Source organism: Mus pahari, chromosome 6, assembly GCF_900095145.1.
Source record: "Mus pahari chromosome 6, PAHARI_EIJ_v1.1, whole genome shotgun sequence".
NCBI lineage: Eukaryota > Metazoa > Chordata > Mammalia > Rodentia > Muridae > Mus > Mus pahari.
In genome coordinates, this window is record NC_034595.1 from 74,570,760 (window position 1) to 74,595,055 (window position 24,296).

At 40.0% G+C, this 24,296-nt stretch overlaps 1 protein-coding gene across 9 annotated transcripts in view; it reads right to left on the reverse strand.

Moving 5' to 3' along the window:
• The window catches only part of LOC110323540 (microtubule actin crosslinking factor 1), a 339,871-nt gene that overhangs the window by 129,469 nt on the left and 186,106 nt on the right, over nt 1-24,296 (reverse strand). For 8 of the 9 annotated variants that reach the window (XM_029539978.1, XM_029539979.1, XM_029539977.1 and 5 more), the window contains 16 exons: nt 23,375-23,500; nt 21,109-21,261; nt 19,125-19,279; nt 16,321-16,447; nt 15,166-15,349; nt 14,336-14,505; nt 13,892-14,070; nt 12,969-13,107; nt 12,136-12,329; nt 10,511-10,673; nt 9,626-9,709; nt 8,221-8,328; nt 7,468-7,566; nt 6,004-6,156; nt 5,612-5,700; nt 3,233-3,368 (listed from right to left, as the gene is read on the reverse strand). In XM_029539978.1, coding sequence (XP_029395838.1) covers nt 3,233-3,368; nt 5,612-5,700; nt 6,004-6,156; nt 7,468-7,566; nt 8,221-8,328; nt 9,626-9,709; nt 10,511-10,673; nt 12,136-12,329; nt 12,969-13,107; nt 13,892-14,070; nt 14,336-14,505; nt 15,166-15,349; nt 16,321-16,447; nt 19,125-19,279; nt 21,109-21,261; nt 23,375-23,500 — 2,259 coding nt within the window. Of the gene's footprint in view, nt 1-3,232; nt 3,369-5,611; nt 5,701-6,003; nt 6,157-7,467; nt 7,567-8,220; nt 8,329-9,625; nt 9,710-10,510; nt 10,674-12,135; nt 12,330-12,968; nt 13,108-13,891; nt 14,071-14,335; nt 14,506-15,165; nt 15,350-16,320; nt 16,448-19,124; nt 19,280-21,108; nt 21,262-21,982; nt 21,989-23,374; nt 23,501-24,296 lie in introns of all 9 variants that reach the window. The other variant, XM_029539974.1, reaches the window with a different exon arrangement.

A 24,296-nucleotide genomic window follows, 5' to 3' on the forward strand; every position in this document is an offset into this window, starting at 1 on the left:
CAGCACTTGTGTGTAAGTCAGAGGATAACCAGTGGGGTTGGTTCTGTCCTTCCATCATGTGGACCTGGTAAGGCATTTTCACTTGCTGAGCCACACTGCTTGCCTTGGGCGGCTATTATGTTTGCTTGTTTGTTTGTTTTGTTTTGTTTTGTTTTTCGAGACAGGGTTTCTCTGTATAGCCCTGGCTGTCCTGGAGCTCACTTTGTAGACCAGGCTGGCCTCGAACTCAGAAATCTGCTTGCCTCTGCCTCCCAAGTGCTGGGATTAAAGGTGTGCACCACCACGCCCGGCTAGGCGGCTATTTTTAAAGGTTTTAATTTTTAAGTATCTGAGTACAGGTGTCCTGGGAACCCAAAGGTATATTAGTCAAGCAGTGTGTGCTTGAGAGTTAACTCTTTAGGAGGCCAGTGCTAGGAAGACGGGAAAGAGCAAGTCAAGGAAGAAACAGATTGTGAACTGCTAGAACCACTGCGTCCAGTCCGGGCTAAAATAGGTAATTTAACAACTATGATGGCAACTACCACTCAGATGTAGGAAGAAGGACATAGAATCTTCACAATGGTCCTTTAAAAGATTAATCTTAGTTTGCAGGTAAGAACGTGAGAGGTAACTTGTCTCTCTGGATAGTTCTGGGAAGTATGAAACAGTAAAGTCACACCTTAAACAGTAGTCTCTAAATTCAGGGAATAAGGTAAACCTTATACATTGCTAAAATTACCTTTGTAAATTCTAGAATCACCTGAAGAATTCTCAATTTAAAGCCTTTTCTTTCAGATTCCAAACCATTTAAAGAGTTTAGCCACTTGACTGTGTGATCACTTGCATTGGGCTCTGTTTACAGCTTTTTCCTTTTGTTTGTTTGTTTTCTGAGACAGGGTCTCACTATGAAACTCTGACTGTCCTGGTATAAACTATGTGGAGCAGGCTGGCCTCAAATTTCCCGGCAGCAGACTCCTGCCTCTGCCTCCAGAGAGATGGGACTAAAGGCAGACACCACTATGCCCTTCAGTCATTATCTCTCTAATAAGGGCAGTATTATTTTGGATTTTTAAAAACTCATAACTTAAAAAAAAAAAAAACCAAAAACCTCATAACTTACTTTCATAATCTAGACCTAACTGTCAACCAGTTCCCTGTCTACTAACAAGTACACTTTGTTTCTATTCTCAGTGAGAGGTGAACTATATTAAAAGCATAGTTTTTCTCTGTGTATAGGAACAGTATCTGCAATACAATGACCAGTGAATGAATACATAGATAACATGTAAGAACACCTTTAACACTATTAGGCCATAGCTTCCATTTTAAAGGCTGAACAAGGATTTCAAGCATGAGGACTGCACATAAGAATGAAGATTGGATAGCAAAAAAGGACTTGGCTCATTTCTCCACTTCATTGTATATGCTCAATTAATGGCATAATTCCCCATGCTACAAAGTATATTATTTGCCATTCTCTTCGCTCTTTAATTTCTGTATTGCTGGGTACACACAACTTTAATCCCAGTACTTGGGATGCAGAGCCAGGAAGATTTCTAAATTCAAGGCCAGTCTGGTTTATAGACCAAGTTCCAGGGCCTATATCAAAAAACCAAAAAGAAAAAAAAAAAAAAGAAAGAAAGAAAGAAAGAAAAATCCATATAAAGCCTGTTATAACAAAAGGGAAGACTATTGAAATTTTCCAGTTTCTTCTGTAAGAGTTATAATCTCAAAAATGCTGACATTGAAAAACAAAAAAGTCTGGAATTGAGTCAATGAGAAAAGCCTTCAGAATTCCTTCTAACACCCTCATAACTGGAGGCTAGACAGGCAGCACTGCACTAGAAAGTAATCCAGACAAATCCAGTCTACCAAACATGGACATTCTGACCTAGATGAGCACTAAAAGACAGGAAGAAAAGGAAAGAAAACAAAAGGCGTCTACTTACCCACACTGCAGAGCACGCCTCAGGCAGATAGGAAATAGAGCCTTATGGAGCAGCTCAGCCGTATCACATACACAGTGTAAGCTTGGTGTTAGCGTCCAGCATGCGACTGTTTGTTTTTTTGCAAAAAAGAACCCCAAACAGGTCTTCCTCTTTTCCCTTTGTGCATTTGTGCTTAAACTCCAAAGGGTTAGTGAAACTTGTAAGCAAGGATGTCAGTTAATCAGAACAATACTTTACATGAAACACACACAGTACAGGGACACATCATGCTCAATGTAGTGGTGCTCAGCAGCTTCTCCTTGCCGTTCACTCTTCCCCCTCCCACCCCTCTTTAACTTTTCAAAATGAGAACTGGATGTTCTCAGCAAGCAATTGTTAAAACTTTTCACATACTCCCTTATATGGTGAAGCAACAGCCACTAGAGTGGGCTGCTTTACACTGAAAATTCCACACCAGCACACACTTCCTGGAAATGTACTATCAAAGCAGGACTGCTTCTATCCTGTAGACTTTACGAACTTATAAATTTATATCCATGTTTCAGAATCAAGTATATTTTGTTTTGAATGATCATTTTTTGAATCATGTAGACCAAATGTGATTGACCATGTTAGCCATCTCCACATAAACTGGCCATTGCTTCACAACATAGGAAATAAGCAGGCAAACACACTGTATATCCAAGAGACACACGTATATAACTTGGTTAAATGCACACACACACAAGTATCCAGAAAGAACTTAAGACGATCGACAGCAACTATAATGACTTCCATGTGGTACAAAAATGAAGGTGAGGTGAGAATTGGTAATGTGCTATGTGATAGGATGACCATGGATGGTGAGGGGAACCAGCGTCTCAGTCAGTGAAGTTCACTCTCCCTGGTCACTCTACAGAAGGAAGAGGGTTATAAGCACGTTCTTGCCAATATCCACAACCCTTGGCTATCAACTCTTGTGTGACATTGTCTCAAAGGAGTATATTATTGACCTGTGATCAGATACAAATACAGAATTTAAATTCTCATTAACTGTTTTCCAATATACAATGGTAAAATGTGGGTGGCAGTGGGAGCGGACCAGAAACAGAGGGTTTGCTATAAATGCCCTCTGATATTTTTGACTGACCAACACATCATGGAACCCCAGTAAAGAAACACATGACAAATGGCTGCTAAGGTGAGGTTAAATATTAAGTCACATTGGTCATGGCAAGCTAGTGAACACGACTCTCAATCAGCAAAGCCACTTTCATACCATTTAAAAGGCTTCCATAATATATGGAGCCAAAAAGTAAAAATACCTTTTGTTCCGTCTGCTGAGCCAACTCGCTTTGGAGCTGCTGGAGTTGGTTTGCAGAACCATCACAAAGGTCATGGTAAGTCTTGTTCAGCACACTCAACTGCTCAGAGATCTGTTCCTTCTCTCTCTCTGAAAGCCTGAAGGATGAAGCATTATATTTCTCTCAAGGGAAGAATTCTCCAAACTATATTCAAAACTGCTATATTGTTGCCATGAATGGATTATCTGAATACATACAGTCTCTTATACTCAACTTTGGCATCTCACACATATTCCATGTTTCTTAGTGATGTCAATGCTATATAACTCTATGCTTATAGTGCTACAACTATAATCAAAATGACCTTGCTTTCTTAGCCTTATTCATATACAACAAATTTGGATGCTGAAATAATATAAAATCATTGTTCAGTTAAAGTATTAGACCTAAAAAATGTATGATATACTCTTATTTTCTATGTCTTTACTCCTTCCGCAGTTATTCTCATTTTAAACAAATTATAAATCTCACTTAGCTATCACCTACCTAGTCATCTTTAACTTATTTTAAGGCCGTTATATGTGGATGTATTTGGTGAGCACATTGCTCATCACCCCTTCTCCCTTGTCTCCTCTCCCATTTTTGTTTGGTTTGGGTTGTTTTTAAGAGATCAGGTCTCTATGTAGCCCAGGCTGGGTGAGCTTAAACTGATGACCCTTCTGGGTTAGCTTCCTATGATGGGATTACCACCATGCAATGCTTACTTAACTCCAAGTTTTACTATTCAACCACATTTGTCTTAGGCTGGAAACAAGATACTGTCACCTAATGTCACCATGTGTTTGTCACCACAGCTATTTATTTCCTGTCTTCCTAGAGGTTCACCTCTTGAATCTGGTGAAACCTAAAAGTTGGTTGCCTCCCCCATATTAATTCTGAGAATGAACTATGCTTATTTATGTTAGAATTACCTACAGACTGATTGAGATTCCCTCAAGCCTTCCTTGACTCTTCAAATTGCTCTGAATCTATCATTTTCTCTATTTATCTTCAGTTTATCTCTGGCATCTAAACCCTGCAATGAATTTTCTTAATCAGGTCCTTAATATTATTCTTGCCTGTCCACTCATTAATTAGATAAAAATCAGATCTCTAAGATCGCACATGATGCCAAATACATCCTGTGAGGGAAAAGGTATCTCATAGACATTAGAAACCCTACTGGTCCTCAGTATGTCCGTTTAGGTTAATTTACCCTTATGATTTCTACTACATTAGTGACTTAAATCTTTGTCTCTTTAGACTTCTGTCATTATTTCCAAACTTCCTACATAACTGCCCACTGGGAATCTTTGTTGAGTGTAACTACCTAAGGAATGAAAAGGAATCCAGGAATCTTACTACATACTTGGTATTTCCACTCTGAGGTTCTATAGGCTCTCATAGTCAACAATGTCTAAGTTACATTATTCTGCAGCTTCACTCCTTGGTCTGTGTTTCTTATCTGTGTAAGTGACACCATCATACAGTCAACAGCCTATGCTAGAAGCCTAGAAGGGTTTTTGTCTGTTTTGTTTTGAGACAGTGTCTCACTATATATAGCCTTGGCTGGCCTACAGCTCACCACGTAGATCAAGCTGACTTTGAATTCAGAGATCTCCCTGCCTCTGCTGGGATTAAAGGCATGAATCACTAGTCTAGCAGTTTTTCTAATGATTTTCTATGTGATTCATAGATAATAGATTCACCATTATTAGTTTCTTTGTAAAAATGGATACATTTATTTATTGTATGTGTATTTGCACAGGCACATGCAAATACAGAGGTCAGAAGAAACTCTGGGCAGTTATTCTCTGCTTCTACCCTGTGGATCCTTGGGATTGACTTATGGTTGTTGGGCTTGGTGGCAAGCACCTTTGTGTACTGAATCATCTTGCTAGCCCCTTAATATCTCTTGAATCTTTGTCAACTCTGTAATCTACTGCATTTCTTGCATTCATTATTTTACACTGGCCTCTCATCCTCTATAATTCCCCCATGTCAATCATATTTAAGATTCCTCCCCAAAGCTGAGAAGGTTAAAAAACAAAACAAAACAAAATCTCCTCAGGCTCTCGTTGTAGTAATTCTCAGGACTAACTTCTCATCACGACTCAGATTCAGCAAGTTGCAACATTCAGACTCAGGCTGGAGAGATGGCTCAGTGGTTAAAGCACTGACTGCTCTTCCAGTGATCCTCAGTTCAATTGCCAGCAACCACATGCTGACTTACAACCATCTGTAATAGGAATCCAATACCCTGTTCTGGTGTGTAAAGACAGCTACAGCATACTCATATAAATAAAATAAATAAATCTTAAAAACAAAAACAAAACAAAACAGAAAAAAGGTCAGACTCACTTATGACCATGCTTGGCTAAGAAGATCTGTGAAGTTTTAATGGCCTCAGAAACTTGTTCTTTCTTGGTGGTCAGCTCTTCTGCCAGAACCTAGTAGTAGAAATAAAAAAGGAACTGTTTTGTTTTTTTTTTTTTCCCCTAAATTCAAGATTTAGGAGTCAAACATGATTTTTTAATAAAATTTCAAAAAACAAGAAGGAAATTCAATCTAGGCCAGGCATTATAAATGGGCTACAGATGTTTAAAGGGTAAGTGAACACACAGGCAGCTGAAGTGTTTGTTGTAAGTCTTGGAGTCAGCCTTTTCTAAAGTGAGAATTGTCTTTGGAGCAGCCACGGGGACTGTTTCATGCATGATTCCACCTGTGCAGAGAGAGATGCGCTTTCTACTCACCTGCTGCTCCAAAATGGCCTTCTCAATGTCTGCAGAAGCACTAGTGTGAGATGAGGTAGCTGTTCCTTGTGTATTTCTTGCCAGAGTAGACACCCAACCCAAAAGGTCTTTAACCTTCTCCACATGTTCTTGCTTTTCCTCTTCTACTACTTTCTGTAACAGGAAATAGAAAGTCAGCGCTGTGATTAGTGGCTCACTAGGCTGGCCTGGTGGTATATTTCCAAAGCCAGATAGGCAATCCACTGTCCTTTATGTATGGAATCTTGCTAGTTTAATAATTTTTAGAACCATGAGAGAACTGAGAGACTACATGGAGTGAGCACTGACATAATGGACAAAAGATATATATTACTATCTAATTTCCATGGCGAGTCTATGTATGAGTATTTGAAAACTTAGCTTGAAAGGATTTTTGTAATTACAAAAAGATTACATACTTACTACATAGGACCAAAATGGGAACATATATTATAAACACTAGAGTCTATTTCCCAGAAGTTCACACATAAACACACTTTTAAAATTGTTTGTATGCAGTGTTGCACCTTTGCTGATACATAGTTCTTACTGAAATCATTATATCTAGTATAATATATAATAATCACTTTCTATGCCAATTCACTTAAATCTATTACATTATTTTTAATAATGTCATGGCATTTTACTATTCACACTATGGAGGTTTCTAATATTTTCCTCCAACAAATTATGCTTTACTGAAGATTTCTGCTTATCCTATGTGGTAGTTTGAATGAGAGTGCATCCATAGACTCGTGTTTTGATTACTTGGTCTCCAATTGATGGGATGGGATAGGACTAGAAGGTGTGGCTTTATTGGGGGAGAAGACTCAGGGAGAAAGGATTAGAGGTGTCAAAAGACTTGTAATTTCAACAGTATGTGCACTTCTTCCTGTTCATAGATCCGGATGAACTCTCAGCTCTTGCTCCAGTGTCATGCCTGTCCACCCACCTGCTGCCATGCTCCCTCCATTGGTGATCACAGACATTAACCATCTCAAACTGCTGGCCCCAAATAAACTTTTCTATAAGCTGACTGGGTCATGGTATCATACCCTAACAATGGAAAAGTGACTGAGACATATCCCTTTCTCTAATGAAAATATTTAAAGTTGGAAGTGACAGGCATATTTGTATATTTGGAAATTTTCATCCACTAAAATTTATTTGCAACTCCAAAGGTTACTCAAAAATGATGCAGTGAACATTAAGAAACTAGTTGCCCGGTGCCTATGCCATTATCTGAGGTTCTGTTATATGGTGGTTTGAATGAGAAATATCCCCATAGGCATTTGAGCACTCAGTCCCTGTTGGTGGTGGTGTTTGGGCAGATTATACCATCTTTAGCAAATGGAGCCTTGCTGGGGGAGTGAGTCACTGGGGGTGAGCTTGAAAGTTTATAGCCTCTCCTCACTTTCAAAAGGATGGGGACCCAACTATTCTCACCTCTTCCTCTTCCAACCGACGGAGAGCATCACTGATATATTTTACATGCTGAGTTGTTAATGTCACCAAAGCTGTGTATCGAGTCCTCAAGTCCATGAACTATATAGTTCAAAAGAACAAATTAGATAAGTTATTATCCAGAAAAGTAAAATTCAACAGTTGAATAAGAAAGAAAACAGAGGGCTGGGGAGATGGCTCAGTGGGTAAGAGCACCCGACTGCTCTTCCGAAGGTCCTGAGTTCAAATCCCAGCAACCACATGGTGGCTCATAACCACCCGTAACAAGATCTGACGCCCTCTTCTGGAGTGTCTGAAGACAGCTACAGTGTACTTACTTACATATAATAAATAAATAAATAAATAAATAAATAAATAAAAGAAAGAAAACAGAAAGATAAGACAAATGAGAGGTTTTCTTTTTTCTTTTTAAAGCCTAGTTTTATTTATTTATTATATGTACATACACTGTAGCTGTCTTCAGACAGACCAGAAGAGGGCATATGATCTCATTACAGATGGTTGTGAGCCACCATGTGGTTGCTGGGATTTGAACTCAGGACCTTTAGAAGAGCAGTCAGTGTTCTTAACCACTGAGCCATCTCCCCAGCCCAGGTTTTCTTTTTTTTTTCTCCATTTATTTATTTATTCACTTCACATCCCGATCACAGACCCTCCTCTCTTCCCAACCCACCTTGCACAGCCATTCCCCCACTCCCCCTCAGAAGACATGGAGGTTTCCTCCCATCCACTCACCTCCTGTGTGATGGCATCTGAAGAGGAAATCATGCGGCGGCGCTTGCCTGGAGATTTCTGCTGTGACTCCACGAAGGCTTTGTATGTCATAAGCTGCAACTCATAGTCCTAGGACAGGAGAAATTTGACTTCCTTTATTTAAGATCATAGCTAACATATCACACAACAAAAACTTAGTGTTTTCTTGCTGGACTACATTTAATGTTTGTTGATACTACAGGTTGGCAAATATTGGGCCATCCTACCTGTCAGAAATATTAATTCTGTCTCATAAATGAGTATGGCTACTTATAATATAATTTTACTTACACTTATCTATGTATTTATTGGCCAGGGTCTTATGTAGCCTAGGGTGGTCTCAAACTCCCAGTGTAGAAAAAAAGAAAAAAAAACCAGACCTTGAACTTCTGATCCTCCTGCCTAACCCTTCCAAATGCTAGCATTATAGGTGTGCATTGCTAAGTTCAGTCTTACATGATACTAGAAATTGAAGCCAGAGCCTCACACTAGGCAAGGTTTCTGTCAAAAGAACAATACCCACTGCCTAGTCCTTATTCTTTTATTAAAAAAATGTATCATAAAATATGATTCTTTTAAATTTTTTCATTGGCCATATAAAAAAGAATGTGTGGCCTAGATTCAGCCTGTTCATCATACCTTGCTGAATCCTGAGTTTTTAATTTGTTATTTGATGTCTAATTCTTTGATCTCACTCTTGGGGAAACTGAAGTTCAAATAGGGAAAGTGGATTTTCCTAATTCAGTACAGATTAGAAACTGTTTTCAAATCCTTTTCTCATTTTACTACATATCCTGTGCTTCTCCTGCAACCTGCAGAGTGTTTTGCTCCCCACCTTCCAAACTTTCTTCATTTAAATAGTCCCTTATTTACTTATTTATCTTATTGCTTCTACTCTTGTTCTCCTGATGTCTTTTTTCCCTCCTAAAGATAATGTTTCTCTGTGTACCCTTGGTCATCCTGGAATTCACTCTATAAACCAGGCTGGCCTCAAATTCAGAGATCTGCCTGCCTCTGCCTCCTGAGTGCTGGGATTAAAGACCTGCATTACTACTGCCTGGCTCCTGATACCTTTTCTAAGAAACAAATACGATCACCTTGTTCCGTTGACCAAAATCTTTCAATGATATAGGCCCAGTTTCTCAAACATCAATATGTGTAGAAATCACCTAGGGGAACCTTAGGAAAATGTGGAAGCAGATAAAATAGGTTGAGGGCATTTCAAGTAGCAGCTCAGGTAATAATGTCATTCCCGGCTCAGAGACAGACTCTAAGGGGTGGGAGTCTCTGGAAGACCTCTCACAATCTGCAGAGAAGGACTTACAGTGATAATGTAGCCTTCCTAAGCTGGAGATCGTTTATTCCTTCTGGGATATGGTACAATTACCTTCACAATAGTGGAGTACTGCTGGGAAAATTTTTGACATTGGTCCAACTTTGTCTGATTTCTCTCAATTTCAGCAAACAGTTCCTAGAAACCAAAGTATCACAACATTATCATTGACTACCATCACTCAGCACTGAGAACTTAGAACTATATTCTAAGGCAGTGGATCTCAAACCTTAGAATCATCACAGTCAAAAAGACTAGTTAAGTCACAGACTGAAGGGCTAGTCCTACAGGTTTTGACTTGGGCCCAGGAACCTAGATTTCTACCATGGTTAAGGTGATACTGATGCTGCTGGTCTTGGAGCTACACTTTGAGAACTACATTACTTTAATATTTCACATGTAGGGCCTCATATAGTTTTAGCAATGACTTCATCAGGCAGTTTAAAGGAATAATATACTGTGCTACTTTAAGGATAAGGAAGTAGAATACTGAAAGGTGGTTAATTTCTTCAATGTGTTCTAGCTAGTAAGTAGTATATAAGCCAGGCCTTTAAAAGAGACAATTAAAGTCAGACCTCATGTACTTAATGAAATGGTATTAAACAAAGTAAAACACCAACCAAAAATGCTTTAAATCATTTTCTTCCACTCATAGTTTTTCAAGCCCCTACAGTCCAGTCCTAGTGTAATAAAATATAATTATCAAGAAACAAAATGGAGATGTTTAATGGTTTCAATAAATAGCCATAGAAACTCAGGATTGGAGAACCTAATGGGTCTCTCTCTGGCCTAAATGTAAAATCAGTATCTTTTTCAAAATCACAAACAACAGAGGGGGCCTAGATGCCTCCCCATTTGGAGGAGGTTTAATTGCTGCAATACTGTCATCTTAAGATGAGCTAACTTCTATTTTGTCCCTTGTCCTGCAGCCACACTCACCGTCTGTTGACTAAGCTGCTCTGACAGCACTCTGCTATCCTCTGCCTGGCCAGGCTTCATCATTTCCTGCTGGGCAGTGGTTTCCTCAATCCACTTGATGAGAGTTCCATGGCAGGCTCGGTAATCTCTCAAAACATCCTGGATACTTTCTACCTCAGATTGCCTGAAGGAACAAATGCAAGCATTGTCAAGCATCCTTATGTTAACACAGATAGAGAGCAGCCACTCAGGCCTCCAGGTGGGCTCAACAGTGGAGGGTGGGATTTCTCTTGGGGATATGTGATGCAAGGCAGTGATGTCTGTGAATGTACCCAGGGTCCTAACAGTAAGTAAAACTAGTCCTAAGAGCTCTGAAAACCTATGGAGCCAAGCATCTCAAGATAATGCCTGTCAAATTTACCATTTATATCTTTATTTTACAAACTATTGTCAGGGCACCAGGACTATGACTTATAAAGACTGTAATTTCTTGTAGCAGGAAGTGATGAAAGATAGAGGTTACTATCTTTAGAAATCTGTCAATCTCATTAGCTTTAGGGTAATAATTTAAGTACAGACAATACAGACTTATATGAGTTGATTAAACTCCTGTCCCTGCATATTTTCCTTCCCTCCTTAGCCTAAGAAAGAAGAATTTTCTGTCTCTACTAGTCATACCTTACATCATAAGCAAGGCATCAAATGACAGAAGTGAAGAAAAACCACTAAGTCAGCCATTGTGAAAGAAGTCATAAATTCTATAAAGCCTCATTCTAAAAATGGATTAAATTAGATTCAAGCCTAATAAAACAAGAACAAGGGCTGGTGAGATGGCTCAGTGGGTAAGAGCACCCGACTGCTCTTCCGAAGGTCCGGAGTTCAAATCCCAGCAACCACATGGTGGCTCACAACCATCCGTAACAAGATCTGACTCCCTCTTCTGGAGTATCTGAAGACAGCTACAGTGTACTTACATATAATAAATAAATAAATCTTTAAAAAAAAAAAAAGAGTCATTTGAAGGTTTAAAAAAAAACAAAAAAAAAACCAAAAACAAAAAACAAGAACAAAAACCTAAGTTCTCTACTTAGGAAAGGGTCATCATATAACCATTCAAGTCCATATTAAAAAGAACACGAATCACTTGAGATGTGGCTAAGTGAATACGTGTCTAGTACATACAAGAATCTAATTAATCCCCAAAACTAGGTGGGGCACTGTCATAAATGGCTTAATTAGATAAGGGATGGCACTACCAACAGTATTCCTGCTAGCTGAAAGCAAGCCTGGGATATAACGGTGATCTGGCTGAGGTACCTAGCACCCTATTGATTGTCAGGGTTGATTTAACGGATCTAGTTGGCTAACAGGGTATCTCTTTCCTCCCTTACTGCTTCATATTCATGTGTGTCCCTTCCAAAGCTGTGTTTCCTTCCAAAACAAGCTCTCAAAACGAGCCTTGGGCTAGGGTTGTAGCCTAATGGTAGAACATATGTGCTGAGTTTTAGGTATGCCTTACAATTGATGATTCCACTTTTTTCTGGGGCTTATCATGTTCAGAATCCATGATGTTTTAAAATTCCACACCTCTGTATGAATTTCTACTTTTAAATGTGAATGTAAAAATAGTTGATAGTTGACCTTACCGGGTCTCCAGCTGGGCAATGACACGGTGCCACCGCTCCTGTAGCTGAGAACCTTTCTCCTGATAACGCTCCAAATCCAAGCTTGGCTCTGACAATGGGTGCCGGAGCTGTTCTGCCACTTCCTTGGCCTTAGTGATTTCCTCATCCAGGACCGAGAACACTGAATTCTTGTCCTTCACGTCACTAAGCCAGTGCTAGAAAAACATAAGAAACAGGTTAAACATTTTCCTTGCTAAAAGAAAACTAAGGCAAGCAAAAGGATAGCGTCTACAGTAGAGTCATCCCTGTTACTTATGACCCAGAAAGCAGGCCCAGGCAAGGCCGCAGCTGAGGATAGGCTCAGCTTTCCTAATGCACGCTAGGAAGGCAGGGGCAAGAATGTCAAATGGGAGACTGGGGACACCATATGGAAAAATGTGCAGATAGTTTTCATGTTTGAAACCTGACTTTACTACATATTAGCTTTGAGACCAAGCAAAGTTATGTAGCTGGCTAGGTCTTGGTTTTCTCATCTGTCAAGAGACAAAAATTCACTTCTCACAGCAGCTCTTGAGAGTTCAGTGAAGTCACGGTAAAGTGCTTTACAACATTTCTTTGATATATATCTTGGGTATGTTTAATTAAGCCATGATTGGACAGGTGAAAAGGCTTTCTTTCTCTTCCCTTTAAGCCCTTTCTCTTCCCCCTTTACTAACACATTATTAAAATACATTAGAACAACACTGTGCCTAATCCAAGTGCAAACATGAATCGGTGTCAAGTCATCCCACCCTGAATCCTCTGTTAACCCAAAACAATTGTGCATCAACCTCTTATGAAACTAGAGAACCAACCTGTAAGGTGGTTCGATGGGACTCCAGAGCTGAGAGGTCTGCTGGCACTGCTTCCTCTTGACTCAGCTTGATCTCATAACCTTTGACCAACAGCTCAGCATCCTGTATGCTACGGACTATAATATCAATTGTCTTTAACCTGCGGGAATAAAATCAACTCCTTCATTAGCACTTTACTTTTTCCCTCTGAGACAGGATTACTCTACATAGACCTGGCTATCCTGGAGCTTACTCAATGGACCAGGCTAGCTTTGAACTCTGTGATCTACCTGTCTCTCCCTCCTAAAGGCTGGACCACAGTATGCCCAACACTTGATTACTTAAGCTCACAAACTTCAATTGCCCAAATCAGTTTTACCACATTAAATGACGACAAGCTTTTGTAAAAATGAGAAAGCCTGATCATGCATACTGTTGGTTTGAGCTAATTCAGAGTGAAATTCTAAGTGGCACTGAGATAGGCCACCTGTGGTAGGAAGGAGTGAGACCAAAAGTCTACTTGAAACAAAAGACCTAAGATCTGCCATTGCTCAAAGTTACAGGTAGAGATGGATGAGGGGGAAAAGAGTTTCAAACACTAATGTGTGGTACAGTTTTAATTTTTTGTCTCTATTTTCCTTACTATCTTTAAGCAGTGTTTCCAGAGGTGTCCAATCAAATAAAAATGAGGTAAAAAACAGACCCAACAATTCAATGTATTCATCACCCATAACACTGACATCTGTTATTGTAGTTCAAATAGACTTATTCCATGTTACTTAGGAACTTAGGCCAAAATTTCTCAGCCTAGATACCTACTCTTCAAGAGCTGCAGTCTTTCTGATCATTCATTGAACAATCTCAATAGAAAATGACTGCCCTTTGGATCTAAGACTTCAGCTTACTCAGATTGATAGTAGAGAGATCATAGACATGGTACTCACTTATTCAGATAGACAGTAGACAGACCATAGACATGGTCCATCTTCTCTACCATCAGGTTCAGCTCTGAGCGCAGAGTTGTGGCACTTGAGCCTGATGGAGACTGCTGGAGAAAGATATTGCATTTCATAGAAATAGCATCCAGATCAGATCTCAAATGCTGCAAATCCTCTTGCGTGTGCTATCAGAACAAAATGCACAACAAAGATGGAGACAGTGAAAAAATGTTAGAAAATAGTCCTATTTGCAACTGTAAATGAATCAATTCAATTATATATTTGAAGCTTAAATCCTACTCTTCCGTAGTAAATGGCACTTCCACAGGGTGCAGGGATGGGTGAATTCCTGAGCAGGAATGACCCAAGCCTATTGCCTAACTTCTTAGAAGCCACACGTTTACTTCCTAACTCAATCTAAAAGGAGTTACTCTTCCTCCTGCAGCTCACCTCCTGTTCTGCAATCCTCAATGTGATGTCCTGCCTGGCATCTCTGTCAGTCTTGGAGCTGGCTGGAGACTGAATTTGTTTGAGCAGTCTCTGCTCACACTCCTCCAGGCGTAGTCGGATATTCTTTAGCTCTGAGATGTATACCTTGGCCAAAGTCTCTTCTTTGTCCTCTGTGAACACACAAGCACAGGTCACTAAGCTCTACCTGAAGACAATAGAGCTAATACAAAGGGCACCACTGGCTCCAGCAGATCAGAAATCTCATTGATGAAAGAAACGTCTTACTTTGGTGGAAATAACCTGCCTGACCTTCCAGTGTCTGCATTACTTATTAGCATTAAGGTTCTGAAGAAATGTGATGGGGGCTGGCAAGATGGCTCAGTGGGTAAGAGCACTGACGAAGGTCATTAGTTCAAATCCCTGCAACCACATGGTGGCTCACAGCCACCCATAATGAGATCTGACACCCTATCTAGTACATCTGAAGACAGCTACAGTGTACTTAGGTATAATAATAAATCTTTAGGCCTGAGCAAGCAGAGTTGAGCAGAGCAAGCTGGGCCAACTGGAGTGAGCAAAGGTCCTAAAAAATTTAATTCCCAACAAACACATGAAGGCTTACAACCATCTGTACAGCTACAGTGTACTCACATACATAAAATAAAAATTTTTTAAAATCCTTGATTATCATTAATAACCAAAGTATCCAACTCCACAGTATGATTTTGAGAATGCATCTTTGTCCGACTGTCTGTACTTGGAGTCTGTCAGTGCCCTTCAGGGGTTTCCTTCTACCATGTCCCCTCCCTCCCTCTGCCTCTTACACACACCGTTCTCCATTGACTTCATCAGGTGCTGGAAGTTGGCTTTACAAGATTCCACCTCCTCCTCTATTCGTAAGCGATCGGCCACAGAGAAGAGGGCAGAGTCATGGCTATCCTGTAGAAAGTCTTCATAGTGGGCCTGGAGGTTCTTCATAACCTGGTGGCACTCTCCTGGTGCTAAGGAACGAAGCTAAAGACGACAGAGTACAATTCTTTAGAACAGAAAAATACCACTTATTCTCTCCTTTTTTTTAATTGATTCTGTTGATTCTATAAACACATATTCAGGACTGGAGAGATGGCTCAGGGGGCAAGAGGACTGACTGCTCTTTCAAAGGACCCGAGTTCAAATCCCAGCAACCACATGGTGGCTCACAACCACCCACGATGAGATTTGACGCCCTCTTCTGGTGTGTCTAAAGATAACTACAGTGTACTTACATACAATAATAAATAAATCTTTAAAAAAAAATTACACATTTTAAAAAACAAAACAAAACAAAACAAAACAAAAAACACATTCAAAAATGCATATATCTGCTGGGCATAATGGCACACATCTTTAATCCCACCACAGGACAGACAAAAGCAGACAGAGTGAGTTCCAGGCCAGCCAGGGTTACAGAGTGAGACTTTGTCTTGAGTGAATGAGTGAATAATTACTGTAAACATGTTGATTTTCAATAACTAAATTTATCTATATAATCAACATTTCAATCTAAACAACATGAGTAGCAACCCTACCCCATACTATCCCTCAAACTCCACTGCACAATGTTCCTTGTCCTTCCCACATTCACAGTCTTACTAAATAATCCATGCTGGCCTTGAACTCATAATCCTCGAGTCTCAACTCCAGAGGCAGAGAGAGGTATGCCATTAGTTGCCGCCTGGATGTAAGTTAATAAAAGTAGACAAGTGGACACACACTCTATACTCTGTGTACTCTTACACAAGAGTGGCACCTTCTCCACACAGCGAGAAAATTGTACTCTCTTACTTTCATCTGCCATTGCTTTACCTCTCAAACTGCTAGTTGCTAAGGCATCCTGGACTCAACCATACCTCATTGTTCTGGGGAAAAGTTTCAGAAATGAAAGAACTACTTCTGACAGAGCTTATCAACCAGGTATCAGACAAAGGGAACAGCTTCCCAATTACCTTCTCTAAGTTCCAGGTCTGTACAGTATCAAGGTCCTTTCGCAAATAGTTCCAGGAGATAAGGCTTTTGGTGTTAATGTGTAGCTGGTGCCAAAGGGCCATCACCTTCTGGTAAGACTGTTCCACCCTAGAAACAACAGAAATAACAAACTACATGTCAGAGATGTGACTGCAGAGGAGAGCTGTGTGCTAAGAAGGAAAAGAGAGCTAGTTTTGACTACACAGATAATTTTAGAATTGATTGTGATATTTGATTTGGATTGTCTATGGAATTATGTCAGAATATACTTCCAATAGAATCAAAGTTACCTGAATGTAAGATGATTACAAGAAGTCAGACAGAAAAAAATGACAAGGAAAGCATGACTACAAAGAATATAGATAAAAATATTCCCTTTAGAACTGTTGGAAGACTGTACCAACACTTCTTAAAAGTGATTTATTGTGTTCTACATAGTCAAAGCATGCTGAAATAGTTAAAACAGTAGCAACTTAAGTTCACTTGGGAAACAAGATAAACATCTCATGCCTACTTCAATTTGAATCCTAGATGGCTTGCAGATAAACACACATAGACTCATGAAACCACTAAGTTATCTCAAATATCTTCAAGGTGAGAAGAAAATATGAGACACAAAATATAAGACAGGAAATCAATCCTCAGGAGTGGTACAATTTATTGATATAGGATTTATAGTTACTTAAAAAAAATCCATCAGTTTATTTTTCTCTATGTGAGAAATCCCACAGGAAGTTCATTTAAGTGGTAATCTCAAAAGAAGAAAAAAAAAACACAAAGAAAAAATAGAAAACAAGGTATTAGAGAATGAGCCTGGGAGCCCCAATATGTGATAAATGGAGATTCCTAAGAACAAAACAAATCAATCACTCATCCACTCCAAACCCAGAGGACAATAAACATACAAGTGAAGAATATCATATTAGATGAAATAATCCAGTATCATAGAAACTCGTATTCCATGTGTACGTGCTCATGTGTGGAACTAGGGGAGGGGAGGATGTGAGACAGTAACATGAACCTGGATTCCTGGGCATGGAAAGACACGAAGGCAATGAAGGTGACCAAGTACACTGTATAAAACATCTTGCTTGTATAATACATACTATTAAAAAAAAAAAGCAGTAATTCAGGAATTTTTTTTTATGAGATCTGAAAGAGGTCCCAGATTTTGTTCACATTCATTGAATATAGAGAGACTCATCCAAAGACAGAAGATCAGAAAGAAGAGTTTAAAGGAGCTATACCAGAGAAACTAAGCTTGCATCTAAAAGGTAGAAATTCTTAACTATTCCACATCCTTATGCTGGTAGAAAAAGATTCTACTCAGAAGCATCATGAAGGTGGAAGAATATAACACTTTTGTACACTTGTTACAATTGCTCACTAGAAATGATGACTTTTTATTGCTATATACTTTTTAAAAATCAAGATGGCATCTTTGTCACTGAGTTTACAGAGAACGCGTTCTACCAACCAGGCAGTAAGTGGATAGAGAAGACTTGGAACCTAGGAATCAGTGGTTACAGAGAACCCTAAGATGAAGGTGAAATAAATGCTAGAATCAAGCTAGAATCAGGCCTGCAGAACAGATCCACACGGGGAGAGTGCAGCAAAATGGGCCAAGAAAGGCTTCCAAGAGAAGAAAAAAGTGCAAGTTATCTGTGGCAGTTGGCAATATTGAAGAGCCTTTTGAAGGAAGGAAGGAAGGAAGGAAGGAAGGAAGGAAGGAAGGAAGGAAGGAAGGAAGGGAAACTTGGAAATATGTCTTTAATATGCAGATAGAAAAATAAGCAAACACAAATGGAAACTTACTACTGTTACTCTAAGGAAACAATTACTAACACACTGTCTGCTCACCTATTCCTTCACTCTTCTAATTCAGCAACCATTTATTGAGAACCTACTAGGTGCCAAGAATGAATCTAGAATTTACTGAATTGTTCTGGGATTTTTGATCACATTGTGAACCTTGAGATTGTGTTATTGACTGAAAAAAAAAAAATCTGTCAATAGTTGTGGCACATACTTTACTACCTCTGGCTGGAATACAGACATACCCTAGGTACATACCTTTAATCCCAAACAATGAAGGCAAAGTTAGATTGTAGAAGGAAGTACTTCTATTTGAAGGTGATGTCTAATTGAGTGGCAAACAAAGTGACAAATCAGAGAAAGATGTGACAGAATAGGCTATGCCCAAGCTACTTAAAAGAGCAGTAACTACTAACCCTGCTATTAACCCTGAGCTACTTAATGAACCCAAGCTACTAACTCTGAACTATTGCGAGGGCAGTGAAGAGAAATAAAAAGAGGATAGTTTTACTGGAAAAATTTTACAGAGACAGCTAGACATAGGTGAAGACAGAATAAGCCAGAGAATGAGAAAAAGCCAGAACAAATTACCAAGCAGAGAAATTCAGGAAAACTGAAAGAAACCAGATTAAATTAGTCAGCTTGGAGAGAAGTTTGAGCCAGAACAGTTGAATTGAATCAGCCAGCTAGAACTCAGAAAGAACTAGAAAGTGTGAGCTTATTCAGCAGTAAGTCTCAAAGGCTGAAAACATTCTAGGTCTAGATTAGATTGTATGGAGGCAAGAAGCTTCCAGGACTAGGTCTAGGTTAGCAGACAAAGCCTTAGAGACAACAGTTACTACAGGAGAATAAAACAAATACTTTTACATTGGATTATTTCACCTCAAGAACAGATTTATTAAAGATCTACCTTGCTGGCAGTGGACACCTAATGGGAGGTCTGTACCAAATAGCACAGTGCCACAGTTACCTGCTGGCCATTTCAATGGCCTCCTTGTTCGGTGGGGGAATGAGGAAGCAGACTGATGGCACCATTGCCTCATTCCCTGTAGGGCTGATCACCTTCCATTTGGTCCTCTGAGAATTATCTTCCAGCACACATTCATCATTTTTGCAAATAGTTATCTAAAAAGACAAAGTCACAAAATATTGCTACAGAGAAATCAACAACCACTACTGATGTCTGATCCTAAGACTACATGGCATAGCTAAGAAAAAAGTCCATTTTCAGTGTGATGGCTTGTATATGTGTAGCCCAGGAATTGGCACTATTAGGAGGTGTACTCTTGTTGGAGTAGGTGTGGCCTTGTTGGAACAAAAGTGTCACTATAGGTGTGGGCTTTACGACCTTCACCCTAGCTGCCTGGAAGCCAGTCTTCTCCTAGCAGCCTTCAGATGAACATGAAGAACTCTCAGCTCTTACTGCACCATGCCTGCCTGGACTCTGCCATGCTCCTGCCTTGATGATAGTGGACTGAACCTCTGAGCCTATAAGCAGCCCCAAGAGTTGCCTTGGTCATGGTGTCTGTTCACAGCCAGCAAAACCCAAACTAAGACAATCAATGGGTAAAGGTCCTTGGCTGCCAGGCAGGCCTTATAATCTGAAAATCGATTCCTGAAACCCACATGGTGGAAAGTAAATTCAACTCCTAAAGGTTCCCTTCTGACTTACACTCACACAGGAGCACATGTGCACCAGGGCATTCATGATCTAAGCACAAAATAAATAAAATAAATAAACACTTTCCTTAGGCTCAGTGCTTGAAGAGTTTGCTGTGCAAGTATGAGAACCAGAGTTCAGATTCTTAGTGTCACATGAGAGCCAGGTGGAGAAGACAGACCACCTGTTATCCCAGTGTTGAGGAAGCAGAGGAAGAGATCCCAGAGCAAGCTGGCTAGCTAGACTAGCTCACTCAGCAAGCTCCAACTACCAAGAACCCCAACCTCAGTAAATGAAGCGTAACGTGATACAAGAACCTCTGTCCTGTGCATGTACAAGCACCCTTGTGTACACATATCCCTCTTAAACACATATACATTCATACAAACACACCATACATGCTTACATATGCAAAACATAAATGTGTTTGTTATCAAGGCACTATTTTGTTAACTGTCCCTTGCAAGTATGCTCAATAAATCTGTTTTATTCTTTCTTAAAGAAAAAAGAAAAAGAAAAAGAAAAGGGAGTAGGAGGGAGGACTGGCACACTACCACTGAGTGAGGGCCCCTGAAACTTGTAAATCCATGTCCCATCAAATAAGTCAAGGAAAGGGGCATCGATCAAGCCCCTGCTGCATGTGGAGTGACTAACATGGGAGTTCCAAGGGGACCCTAAGCCGTCAAGAGCAGTCTCTGTGACAGCACCATAGAGTAGGGTTGCCCCCATGCTCTTCCTACCAGGCTCCTGAAAATGCTTCATCATTTTGAATCATCAGTTCTTTACCTTAAGAGACAAATAATAAATGTGATCTGTTTTAGGAACAGAAACCTAGACACAACTCCTAATTCATTCTTTGAGTTTTACACTTTGTAGTCTGGCAGGCCTGAATTTGGAGTGATCCTCTGCCTCGGCCTCCCTAGTGCTGGGATTATAAGTGTATAGCAACACACTCATTTCACTCCGACTCTTGTACAATAAAGTTTTACTCAGTGCCATGCTATGTGTATCTCCAAAGTATAACAAAGTCCTACTCCATCAACATTTAGGCAATGAATGAATGACAATGCCAGTCACTAAGGTAAGAAGGATTTTGTTTTTTTTAATCATGTTTTTTTAATGATAAGAGATATTTTTATACTTAATTTCCTATTTTCAAACACTCTTAAATAGGACTACTTCCTCCTCCTCCTCCTTTTCTTCTTCTTCTTCCTCCTCCTCCTCCTCCTCTTCCTCCTCTTCCCCCCTTCTCATCTCCTTCCCTCTAGAGTCCACACACCTGCTGCACGCTCACCTCAATCTGCCGGTAGTCACAGATGGCCTTCACAGATAAAGTGCTCTTCAGCACATGGTCTGGATTGCGTGGCTTTAGCTGAACAATGGTTTTTGATCTCCCAACAAGACTGGCAACGGAACTCTTGGACTGTATAAGCTGCTCCTTTTCATCCTATAAAATAAGAAAACCAAAATGACATTAATGATGGTATTCTGAGTCACTAAGCCAATAACGAAAATGCAGTGCTCCACCCCCTAAGAGAATATTATTTTTCAGTAGGGATACTCAGTGGAGCTACCTTATGTAACGATATAAACAAAGATAAAGAAAAAAGGGGAGACCGTCTGTCTTGGTTCCAAGGCTTTTGTACTCTAACTTTGCAGTCCTTCTCCTTGTACTCTAAACAATGACCAATAAAGCCACATGCAAGAAATAAATAAAACATATTTCTAGCTGCCAAATACAGCTGGGTAACTAATTAAGGAATTCCTCAAGTACAGCTCAGAACAAATGCTGTTGGTGAAAATGTCATGACAAATGACTTAGGATTAACCTTGCCGTGCTGTGTTCATATATTTTTGATTGGGTTGAATGAAGTATCATGCAAAGTCAAAATTCTAAAATCTCTATAAACCCAATTTCCTTAAAACTTAATGAACTTGTCAACGAAATTGGTAGCAGTATACTACCGATTCCATTGGAGAGTAAATGGTAACTTGTTATGTACTGGCCAGAATGTTCCAACCAATGGTGAGGCATGAAAGTCCCCAGAAAGAGAACTTTCTTAGGATGGACAGGGTTCAATAAGAGTAAAAAGTTAATAATGTTAAGAAATACCATTAAAGGATTAAGAATATGCAGGTAAAGGAAAAGAAATTCTTAAACAAACTACCTGTGCCTGTCCCCGGGAGCATGATTGGAAGAAATACAACTTTAACTCATTAGTTAAGAAAGAGGGATGGAATGAATCAGGGAGACAGCCACACTTCTGTAGCTGAGAGCTGGTCTACCCATTCCAGTTTCCTTGCAATAAAGATGTCTAACCCACAAGCCAAATATCTCTAGCTCCAGAGACCAAGTGCTCATCGTGGTAAAAGCTCTGAAAAGAACCAGAGGCCAGGCCAGGTGCTCTGGAACCTGTGAACAAGCTGAGGAGCAGACCCAGGTGTGACTTCATGTCCCGATGATGCCGCCAACCCGATGCCCCTGACCTGGAGAAGAGGTAACAGAACAGCGACCACCCTCCTTGAGAAGAGAAGATATGACAATTCCAGAGGAGTTACCCTATGACCGGAAGGTACTCTGTGGGAGGGAGGAGATCAGAGCCAAGGATGACATTCCTCCTTCACACTTGCAGTACCTCCAAGAGAGACATTTTAAAGACAGTAACTGTAAAGTCAGCTTTTATCCTTCATTCCAAGTTAACACTCCATGTAAACTGAATGTAAAGCTACTTGTGGGTTCACTATATCTGAAATTGTTATTTAAAAAGAAGGAAAAAGAAGAAAAAAAATGAAAAGAAAATTAGGCCAATGCTAACAGTGGTACAGTGCTTGCATGTCATGCACAAGACACAAGTATGAACCTCAATTCCACAAAAATGGCCTAGTTTCACCCACAAAATAAACAAACTAATAAATAAAACTAAAGGGAAGCAAAACAAAAATGCTTTGGGTTATTCTTGTGATCATATTTAGACTCATCTCCTGAGAGGCACACATAATACCCCAGATGCGTACACCCTGAGATGCAGCTGGGCCCTGTCTTGCCAATTCTGTATAATGTGTAATATTACATTAAAAACAGGGCAAATAGTGTATTACCTATAAGTGAGATGTTAATGTTGGCCTTAGTAACTAAAAAATCAACTTTCTAATGTCTCATTACCTAAGGAAAACAGTCAAGGAGGGAAAATCTGGCTCAGATTTCTCTTTCTGTGTCTCAAAAGAGAAAGAACAAATCTGATGTCACTCACTCCCCTTCAGCTCAGGCCTTGGTCCCACTGACTGCAATAAACTAGAGATGATGCACAGGGCAGTCAGCGGCTCAGGGAACAGGTACAAGGACTTTACCTCAGAACAAATCCAAAGAAATCCCATTAGCAACTTCTTCAGAGAAGGAAAGCAAAGAGATGACAAACTCACTAGACAACTGAGTGTGAGCCACACTTCATTGTAAGAAAGGCCCGCTGCCCGAGAGCTTTCAAGGATATGAATTCCAGCAGCAGTTGACACAGTCTACTCTGTTTCTCAGAGGAAAAAGTCCCCACCACGACGACACCCACCATGGAGTCCTGAAGCAGATCCTCAAGGCGGGACAGACTGGTGCTGCGGTCGCAGGTATATTTTCGTTTGATGGAGTCTTGGAGGTTTCTCAGAAATGACTCCAGGTCTCGGGCATCACTGAAGAACTATGGGAACACAAGGAAAGGGTAGCTAGTGCTCAGTGCCTCAGCACAGGAGGAGGCTCACAAAGAAGGAATCTTATGTGCCAAGCAGAGCAAAGCTGATTGTACTCTCCTGGACCCAGAAGTACAAACAAGAGGCTTTAAAAAGCCACCTCAGTAAAACTGAAGTGATGCTTTCAAGTATAATTCACCTGTTCCTTTATGAATGCTAGCCTGTCTCTCCCTTCTTGATTTCTGTCTAGTGGCAGCACTTGGCTTGAGGCCTACTTCATGAAATAACCTAAAAGCTAAATAAACTAGCATTTATTTCATTAATATAATTATATGACCGAAGAGAAAAACTTAAAGAGAAAATAATTTATTTCCTCCTTCATCCTCACCTGAAGCAAAATATATACTCTTTGATGTGATAGGTTGGGGGCAGGGAAAATCTTAATATTTTACAGATCTTCTCTTTAAGGGGTAGTCCATGCCTCCTCCTCTTGAAGCTGGGTACCATTTGGGATTAAACAGCCCCCTTCCTAACTAGAGCAACCTGCAGCCAGGTCTATGACAGCAAGATGAAGAGCGCATAGAAGAGAAAACCCACTCAGTAGGGCCCAGTACAAAGAGTTGAAACAACTAAGATTTTAGAGTCCAATGTACTGTAAAAGATAAGTGATATGAATGTTACCTTGTTTGTTTGTTTGTTTGTTTGTTTGTTGAGGCAGGGTCTCATATACCCCAAGGCTCACCTTAAACTTCTGATCTTCCTAACTCTATCTCCTGGGTGCTAGAATTACAGTGTGTAGCATCCAGT